The sequence below is a fragment of the Syzygium oleosum genome, unplaced genomic scaffold (assembly GCF_021117445.2).
Source record: "Syzygium oleosum isolate NSW1041296 unplaced genomic scaffold, Sole_v2.1 Sole_v2.08, whole genome shotgun sequence".
In the NCBI taxonomy this organism is placed as follows: domain Eukaryota; kingdom Viridiplantae; phylum Streptophyta; class Magnoliopsida; order Myrtales; family Myrtaceae; genus Syzygium; species Syzygium oleosum.
Window position 1 is genome coordinate 3,397,314 of NW_026607492.1, and position 10,504 is coordinate 3,407,817.

At 41.1% G+C, this 10,504-nt stretch overlaps 1 protein-coding gene across 1 annotated transcript; it reads right to left on the minus strand.

Annotated features, from left to right (window-relative positions):
* Positions 1-1,178: 1,178 nt before the first annotated feature.
* On the minus strand, positions 1,179-3,947 carry LOC115665147 (probable leucine-rich repeat receptor-like protein kinase At1g35710). The gene is made up of 2 exons (XM_056313897.1): positions 1,810-3,947; positions 1,179-1,603 (listed from the first exon to the last, which is right to left on the minus strand). Exons 1-2 carry the CDS (start codon positions 3,926-3,928, stop codon positions 1,182-1,184), a joined length of 2,541 nt encoding a protein of 846 aa, XP_056169872.1. The 5' UTR covers positions 3,929-3,947; the 3' UTR covers positions 1,179-1,181.
* Positions 3,948-10,504: the final 6,557 nt, after the last annotated feature.

A 10,504-nucleotide genomic window follows, 5' to 3' on the forward strand; every position in this document is an offset into this window, starting at 1 on the left:
GCCCCATGGGCAGATCTGGAATAGAGACGAGGCAAGTCCGCACATGGAAATGCTAATGCTCGAATAAACTTTATTTTTTTCGATTCTTATATTCGATTTGTATTTACCTAAAACCTCTTGTGGGTTGCATCTCGAGAAAATTATTCATCACCATATATGTAATTTTATAACATAAATGGCTACTTGATAAGATGATATAGTAAATGAAAATCAATCCATCAAATCACTTTCGTGCGACAATAAGGAAAAAGGATAGAAATGCATATGAAAGAAACGTGAAGCATATCAATAAAAGTTGGACTTTAAGTTCCAAAAGAACGGGACACTGTCATCTAGGAATCGTGACACTATTAAAAAAACATATTAACAAGCTAGTTGGGAGTTTATATTAATCGTATATTTGTCATAATCTTCTCTCCCCGTTTGACACTATTAAAAAACACATTTTACTTCAGTGGGATCCGTGTATCCTGAATTTGACCCGGTCAACCTGTTTAATTAAATGGGCTGTGGCGACTTGATTAATGACTTGATTTACATTGACCTTTAGCTAACCCTAAACTTATTAGAAGATGCTTGTGCTGCAACAATTGAATTGTAGTAGGAGAAAGCTATAGTAATCAGTATAACTAAGGGCATGTTGCATGTTATGCTCATCAATGGCGGCCTTTTCTTTTGCTTTCTGCAAAGCTAGACACCTGTACCGACGCGTCAATGGGCACGACTCTTTAATCAATGTCACTTTCCAGATATAGCCACCGAGTTCGAAACGGGGAATAATCTGCGGGAAAAAATATGAATGGACGAAACCCGGAAATTGACTCATTTCGAAGGGAATAATCTTCTTCGAGTTGATCTTTCTTTTAGCCGTTCGGAGGAAACCCGATTCGAAGAGTTCCCGACATAAGAAGAACATCCCGGGATTGAACTTTTTATTAACTTGATCCTTACGTTCAACTGTGACTCTCTTCATCTTTCCTTCCCTTCTTTGGAAACCATCCAAACATCCTAGTTTGTGAAATTCCATTTTATGTAGCCAGCAAAAAACAAAGTTTGACATGACTTAAATTGCACAAGCCTTTTACTTCATATCCTCAATCACGTTAATAATTTACAGCATCTCATTTTATCAATCAACTCTTCCCTCTTTGGAATTTATTGTTAGTATTGGGGCAAACACTTCAGGGTCCTTGCTCTTCTTGTAGGCTTGACGACGTTTCTCTTGATCCACCTTCCCACCATACTCCTTGATTATTTTTTTGGAGCTGCGCAAGCGAGATTGAACGGAAGGGCTTGGGAAACGCTAGTTTTGGAGCTCGAAAAGCTTCCGAAACTTGTTTCATTGCGGGTCGTGACTTTGGATCATTACTTAAGCAAGCAAGCGCCAGAGAAACTACTAGAACAATACTTCTTGCGACAGAATTCTCTCTTGGGATTGGCAAGCGCGGGTCTAATATTTGATGTAGCATAATATCTTCTCTGAAGAATGTCATCAGCATTAAGATGATATCACTTGGATGCTCACCCATAATTGTTTCCATTGCTACCACTCCAAAGCTGTATACATCGCATTTCTCATTGATGACCAAAGTGTAAGCAAGCTCTGAAAAATAGAACAAAAGGTTGATGGATTGTATGAGGCTCGAAACCAAGTTCTCAATGTTAGCTAGTGGTCGATCAAGCGATAAATTTTGTAAGCATGATAAAGCATCGACCGTGTTGTTTACGACATGGCAAGTAGAGTATATTGATCTAACTATGTGCCTCTAGTAATAACATTTTGGAAAAGTATCGAGGATTGTTACTCACCCGGTGCTATATATCCATGAGTGCCTGCTATATTTGCAGTGAGATTAGATGAGAAATTAGGCTCTAGGAGTCTTGCCATGCCAAAATCTGATAGGAAAGCCTGCATTTTGTTGTCGAGCAAAATGTTGTTGCTAGATATGTCTCGATGAACAATTGGCCGAGCGCAATCATGGTGTAGGTAAGACAAGGCATGTGCCATATCCCAGACAATATTGAGTCTTTTAGACCAGTCTAGCTCCATCGCTTCAACGTCATCTCTCAAAGCACAAAATAGACTCCCCCTTTCCATATATTCATAAACCAAGAACATGCATCGTCTGTGTAAGCAGAAACCATGGAGCTTAATTATGCTTCTATGCCGTACTTCAGTCAAGTGTTTCACTTCATTTCGGAAGCTTTGGTCAAAAGATGGGTCCTCTGCTTCTAAATGGTGAAGTTTCTTCAGTGCCACGATTTTCCCATTGGGCAATTGAGCTCTATAGACACTACCATAACCACCAGTCCCGATGCAATATTTGATGTCGAAGTCTTCAGTTGCATTGATTATATCTTCATATGCGATTCTCCCATCATAATTCCATATTGACAAGAAATCTCCATTTTTTTCTACTGTCTCTGATTTCATGCTCTTCACTCTATGTCGAAATATGATGCAAGACCCAAGAACCAAAAAGGAAATGAACGCTATAGCCATCAGAATTATATATATCTTCATATGCATGACCCTTGACATTCTTTTGAAACCGTCAATCTTTTCCAAAGTTCCATTGCCGAAGAAAAGTTCATTGCCGTAGAAAGCTTTATAATCAACATTGGCCAGATAATGTGGGATTTCTCCCGTGAGATGATTGCTCGACAAGTCAATGTAATTTAATCTGAAAAGCTCATTTAATTGGGTAACTGTACCTTGAAGAGAATTGTTCCGAAGATTGAGATAGCTTAACATGACCAAACTCCCAAGTTGATGAGGGATTTTTCCAGAGAAGTTGTTAGAGCTCAAATCTAGATGAGTGAGGCTCTTCAAACCTTCTATTTCCGATGGAATGGGGCCAGTGAAGGAGTTTGAGCTCAGCCTCAACTCAATCAAGCTATGAAAATTACATATTTCCGACATGATACATCCACTGAATTCGTTCTCTTCCAAACTTAGATATGCCAAGTTTGTCAAGTTCCCTATTTCCAGAGCAATAGATCCATTGAAGGAGTTTCCTTGCAAATATAATTGCGTCAAGTTCCTAAATTTTGCCACATATGAAAGAATGGGACCGACAAAGAAGTTGTCATGTAAATCTAGAATCCTCAAGCTTGTTAAATGAGCCAGAGATGAAGGGATGGGGCCAACGAAGAAGTTTGAGCTCAGCCTCAACTCAATCAAGCTCTTCAAACTACCTATTTCTGAACGGATAAATCCACTGAATGTATTATCTTCCATACTTAGACATGCCAAGTCTGTCAAGTTCCCTATTTCCAGAGGAATAGATCCATTGAGGGAGTTTCCTTGCAAATATAATTGCATCAAGTTCCTCAATTTTGCCACATATGAAGGAATGGGACCGACGAAGAAGTTGTCATGTAAATCTAGAATCCTCAAGCTTGTTAAATGAGCCAGAGATGAAGGGATGGGGCCAATGAAGAAGTTTGAGCTCAGCCTCAACTCAATCAAGCTCTTCAAATTACCTATTTCTGAAGGGATAAATCCACTGAATGTATTATCTTCCATACTTAGACATGCCAAGTCTGTCAAGTTCCCTATTTCCAGAGGAATAGATCCATTGAGGGAGTTTCCTTGCAAATATAATTGCATCAAGTTCCTCAATTTCGCTAGAGTAGTAGGGATCGTGCCACAAAGCAAATTGAAACTGAGGTCCAAGTGGATTAGCCTCTTCAGATTTCCCAATTTAGGAGGGATATAACCAACGATTTGATTAAGATGAATGTCAAGAAATTCTAACAGGATGAGGTTTTGGAGACAAAGAGGTAACTCACCGGTTAGGTTATTGTTGGACAAGTCGAGGTACATGAGCTTTGGTAGTGCACATATTTGAAGTGGAATGATACCAGTGAGGAAATTCTCCGGCAACTCAAGAAATGCAAGATTCGGGAGCAAAGAGAAATTCATGCTGCTCAAATTACCTCCACCCCTGTAGCTGTAGAAACCTAGTGGCGTGTATATTTCGACGACGCTTCCAGAACCGTCGCACGAAATGCCAGGCCACATGCATTGCGACAAGGAAGTGTTGCTCGTAATGGAGTCAGGCCACCACCCACTGCGACGGAGAGCATCCGCCTCTGTTTCCGAAGCAAGGGCAGGGAAGTTGTGGGAGAGAGCCAGAGCAATAAGGATCCATGTAGCTGCGATCATCAGCTGGTGAACATGCAAGCCGACGGGTTTGCTTACAGGATTCAAATGAATCATATGAAATATCTTCATGCTTGAGTGAGAGAGAGAGAGAGAGAGAGGATCTCTTCTTTTTGCTTGGGATGTGGAAGGCCTGAGTTTTGCGGTAATACATAAGCAAGGGCAATCCAACATAACGACTTGGAAGTCTTCAATTTTGACTAATTGAAGCCTCGTGTCACCGTCAGGCGTTGGGCCCCCGTGGTTTTAGTGCCGATCCAATTCACACTTTGCATTGCCTGAATCGTACGCACAAGAATGATTGTTCACCTCGCGTCTCTCGGGTTTGAATCTCATTGTGTAACACATGTTACTTTACTTTCGTCTCCATAGAGGGGCATAGTGGACTTCACATCTATTGTCAAGAATAATCGTTCGCAAGAGGACTCTGTGATCGATTTAATTCGGTTGTGACTTTGATCTTAATCGAATCTTTTTGCTTTAGAACCTCGAATTAATGACTATATGATTAAAGTTTAATTTATATATGATGGATTCCGTCTTAATATCTCACGTTCTGAAGAATCTCGCTACCCAGTCTATGGATGGAGCTTTATTAGATACATGTGAACATGCAAATTACGTGCATTCGTGACATTTGTTTAAGTCGCACAGTCCAGATAATTTGTGTTGTCAATAAAACAAGAAAAAAAAAAGTTAATAACTTATTTTGGACTATGTGTCATGGTTTTCGGGGTTGTGGTAGCTAGTCAATTACCCTTATATCCCACGAGTTAGTAACTTGTTTGATAACTCAATGTAAACAAAATTAACTCTGATATCCCAAGAGCTCCTCTAACTAGCTTAATAGAAGTTAAATTTCAAGTTCAGTGGGACACTACACAAAATAAAATCAGCGATGGCTACAAATAAAATCACAAGCTAGTTGTCGTGACATTGCTCGAATTTCGTGGCTTCCGACCATTACTTACTCGATATAATTGGATGGGATATGGACACTAACAATCTCGTAACTTTTGTACATTGCTCATTTTGATGCGATAACTTTTGAAGCGATCATTTAATTGCTATAATTTTTATAAGCAGATTACATCAATAATTTTCTTGGTGGAAGTTCCTGCATGACATTACTTTCCAGTGAGCCATGTTGAATGGTTTAATATTAAATTAATGTCATAATAGATTTTCAAGTAAGGAAAACTGCCAATGTAATTTAAGTGATCAATTTTTGAAAGTTATGACACTAATTTCTGGCAAACAGAATATTCTAATCATGCAATATCTAAATTTGGCAGTTTTATGATTCTATTAGAATTTAAACCAACATACCGGCGTATAGAAAAGAATTTAAATGAGCATGCGTGTAAGGATGGAACTTGTACACCCCCATCAAGAAGTCAAGGTCTTTTGGGGTTTCATGTGTGTTGACTTTTGGTTCAGTACGTGTTCAATGGTTCATGGGAAGTCATGGTCTTTATGACACTTTTATTGGTGAAGTTTGACCCTAAAAATTTCCAACCCATCGTAAGGGAAAGGTCATGTAACTATTTTCTAGCCTTTTCTTTGTTTGACTAGCAAGCCTTCAACTTAGAAAGCAAAAGAGCCTTGTAATACCAATACGCAGTGTGCACATGTCAAATCAATTATATTGACCGTGTACTCTCATCTTACAAGAACTGTCCTATGTAAACTGCCTCTCATGACTCCTCTAAAATAGTATGCACAAAGTTTAATACACGACTTAAATTGTAGATTCCACATTAAATTCGACATAAACTATGGATGCCCATGTTCGTTAATAGGAGCCAGATTATCAATATGGAGGAAACCTTTTTCATGGTGCACAGTTTCAATTGACAATTACTCAACAATTTTATCGTTCATGAAGTCCGATGGCCTTCTGCTTTGGCTTCTTCATCCATTTGCCTTTCGTTTTCTCCATCCTTCTCACGGTTCTTGCAAGCCATTTTGGTCTACCAATTTCACATGAAACATATCCCATGACGATCCCAATATGATTTCAGATGCAGAACCTATCCCCATTGCCTTCTACTCGAGGCGGTTTCCATGCTCTCTTGTAGCATCCTCTTGGGTGAAGACAATGGCAGTGGAGGGGCTTGAGCATTCCCAGGGCATACTTTTGGTAGTGGTGTTTCACGTAAGCCCGAATTCCTACTAAACCACTTGCCTGAAAAAGTGCTCAAGTGAATTGGTTCTTAGAGAGGTCCAAGTATCCAAGGGATGCCAAATCACTAGTACTTAAGAAATTCCTCCGTCAAGCTTGTTTGAAGATAGATCAAGCCATTCAAAATCAATTAAAGTTGGAGAGATGGAACTTGTAAGGTGGTTGTGCGAAAAGGTTGAGCCCTACAAGAGAGTGAAGATGGTCAAAGACTCCGGTACGTATCCTTGAGAAGAATCGCACAATAAGTCAACGGTTGTGAGGACGGTCAAGATCTTTCACTGGCTCAATCTCTAGCTCTTTTATTGTCATGGTCTTGAAATTTTCATAAAACATCCGTTTAAAGTTCAATGCAATATACAATAATCTGTCTCGCCAAGTTTCTCTATTAATCATGCCTTTGAGGTTCGTTACAAAGTTAATGCGTAACTTGAGAAAAAAAGGTGAGCTCCCTTCGAAATAGTCAAAAGCCCCTTAAAACAATTGGACGGGGGCAATGTGCCTTCAAATCAATTTTGACTCTAGCGAAGAGCGGTGTGAATTTTTCTCAATTCCCTTGCAAATAGAATATGGAATTTTGAAAATGGACACAGCACAAGTCAGAAGAGCCTGCGCTATAGTTTTAGTCAGAATCTCTTTCATAAAAAAAGAAGAAAAAGAATTCACTCTCAAAGGCATTTTCTCAGTTGAGAGGTGCCCAATTGGTGGGATGTGTGTGGTCCATGAAGACAAGCATGACTGAAGAATGTACTCTTCGTGTGCGTGTTTCCCCTTCTTATATCTTCCTACATGTTAATCCCCTTCCACAAAAAACTTCTACCATTGGCACATATTCATGGGCCGGGCGGGCTCAAGTGGGTTTATGGACTTTCGCGATTTTTTCTAATCACTAGACTCGATCACGAAGCCCGTCAGTTCAAAGGGCCCGCCAAGGTCCGCTCACAAATGTATGGGCTTGGCCCAAATCTGTACACTGGCGTGTGGGCTCCATCAACTTGTTTGGGGCCGGAGCTTCGGGCTCGGGTAAGACCCTTGGCCCGCCCGAGACGATCGAGTTCACCCATCTCAAAGACTTGAACCGGAGTCGGATTGTGTAAAATCTAGTTAATGCTCTGAGCAAAGGCGAACGAGCAAAATGGGGAGTACAAGGCTTGGTTGATAATTGCAGATCTCGGCGGGTCTACCAATATCACCCTATTATTCGGTCCAAGAGAAACGAACTCCGTAGCTGATTGGGCCGCGAGAGCCCATCGTTAAAGAGGCTTCAAAAGTACTGGGCTTCGCACCCCCCCGTCCTTCTGCTCTTCGGAGCTTTAATCCGTGCCTATATGAAATCCTCTGTACTCATCCAATTAGAACGATGTGCGCAAATGGTGCAGGCGATGTTGGCGCTGTTGATGGCGGGAGCTTCGGCCTCGGCAGCTATCGTGTACTTGGCCTACGAAGGGAACACCAAGGCTTACTGGTTCTCCATCTGCCAGCAATTCAACTCTTTCTGCCAGCGCATCTCGGGCTCTCTGATCGGGTCGTTCGGCGGAGTCGTCTTGTCCGTGCTCCTAATCCTGCTGTCCGCCATCGCGCTGTCTCGACGTTGAGCGGAGCTGCATGATGCTATGCTACATACATCATGTTTCTCAGTCTGAATGTGTAATTATTATTCCAAGAGTGTGAGAGTGTGATTGTTTTCTTTGTTCCTTTTCAAGTGCTTGTGCTGTGTGTCATCGTGATTGTAATGCAATTGCTCTCTCTCTCTCTCAATCTTTCGATCTCTCGATCAATCGTCCAGGCTCGTCCACGTAAAAAGCTTATGTCTTATAATCGAAAAGAAGTATATAACCGATTGATTTGCAAAAACTATTATCATGTATGAATCCAAAGATAGCTAAATAAAATAAAATAATGACAAACTCTACTTTTGGTCTAAAAATCATTTACTGACTTTTCTGCCAAAACTTAAAACGTCATCAATACCATGTGTGAATCCATATAATCTATTTATATAGTATGAAAATGTTTGGTTTTTTCCTCGGAAGTGCGTGAGCTGCGAAATTTGAAAAGTCGTATTTTCCAAGAAGAATTTTAGTTTGTAATCATAGATGACGGATGAACTTGAAGATCTCGGGCGAGCCAAGGGCCTTGCCCGAGCCCACCCATTTGTGAGCGGACTTAGGCGAGCCCTTTGAAGTAATAGGTTTCATGATCGAGTCTAGCGATTAGAAAACATTACCCCACTCGAGCCCGCCCGGCCGATGAACATGTGCCGAAGGCGGAATTTCTCTTGGAAGGGGACTAACAGGGAACAATGTGACAATCACACATTCTTCAATCATGCTCGTCTTCGTGGACCGCACACACATCCCCACCGATTGGGCACTTCTAACAGAAACCAGCCTTGCATGGCTGAGGAGCTAATCGATCCAGCCGCAATGACTTGGCACGAAGAACAGGTGAACGAACGTGTCGAAGAGGATATTGCAGAGGGAATTCTAGCTTTCCCAACCCGAGCCCTGAAGAACAGCGGGACCTTATTGTCCTGACAGAAACTAACGATCGGTCCTTCACAACTCGATTTCGGGAGTTGAAAGATGTCTCATATAATAGTCAGCAGGCGTCTTCTTCCTATCATAGGCCACCAGCCCTTCGGTCGTTTTATCTTATTATTCAAGGAGAAATTTTATGCACCCAGAAAAAGATAGAATCTGCGAATGACATTTCAAGCCGACGACTTTTTTGGTTCCTTGGATCTGTATTACTTCCGACATTACAGAATCAGGGGCTTTTTCACCCTTAAATTGATTCTGTGTCATCATATTACATCACCCGCGGCATGCTTTTGACCACACGATGTAAACAAATTAGTTCTTATATCCCACAAGCTACTCTAACTAGCTTGATAGAAGTTAAATTTCAAAGTTCATTCCGCAAATTGGCATTGTACCATGGCTACTCATACGGAAAAAATCTCGAGTCGAGTGTTGTGACATCGTTCAAACTCTATGGCTTCGGACCATCGTTTACTCGATAAAACTGGACGGAATAAGGACACTAATAATGTTCTAGCTGCTGTACGATACTTACTTTGGTAGCGTAACTTTTTCAAGCAATCATTTAAGATTTATGTTATATCGGTAATTATCTTGCTAGAAGTTCCTACGTGGCATTAATTTCCAGCGAATCATGTTGGACGATTCAACACTAAATCAATACCACAATGGTTTTCCAAGTAAATAAAATTGCCGATGTAACTTTAATTGATCGGTTTCTAAAAGTCAGGGCACTAATTTTCCGGCAAGCCGGATCTTTTGCTCGGGCGAATCTCTATATTCCGCGATTGCAGGATTCAATCAGAATTTAAATCAGCGAACCTGCCAAAAGAGAAGGATTTAAACCGGCATGAATGTACGGATGGAACTTGAACACGTCCATCAAGAAGTCAAGGTCTTCGAGGTTGTATGTGTTGATTTTTCGACCATAAGTTCATTACTACACGATAGAATAGACGTGTGCCCACTCAACAAGCCGCGGTATTTGGGGGTTTCATGTGTGTTGGTTTCCATGGGAAGTCATGGTCTTTATGCACGTCTATTGGTGATGTTTGGGCCTTAAAATTTCTAACTCCCCGTAAGGGAAAGGTCATGGAGCAATTCTCCAGCCTTTTCTTTATTTGACTATCGAGCATTCAACTTATAAAGCAAGAGATCCTTGCAATTCCAACACGCTGCGTGTAAATATCAAACCAACTCCAATTTTATTGGAAACACCAAAAAGGACGACCGTCCTACATACGTTGCCTCTCTTGACACAGTAAGGACAAAGTTTAACTCACAACTTAAATTGCGGATGCCATATAATCTGATAACCTCAATTTTTTTAATAAGCATGACTACCAAGCTAAGCTGTTCTTGAGCCCAATCCCAGCCGTTTGGCTCTTGCCTCGACCCGCCTGTCATTCAAAACGTAGGTGGGCTTGACATCTAAGCTCGCGAATCGATCCAAACCTACTTGCGAAATGCTAAGTAATGCCATTCCTTCGATGAAATGACAATATAGCAGACCTGATCATGGCCGAACGCTTCACTCGCTCGAGCTTGGAAGTGGTCAATTACAATACTCTACCCGTCTAGAGATTCACCACCGGCAACTACTTTAGGCCG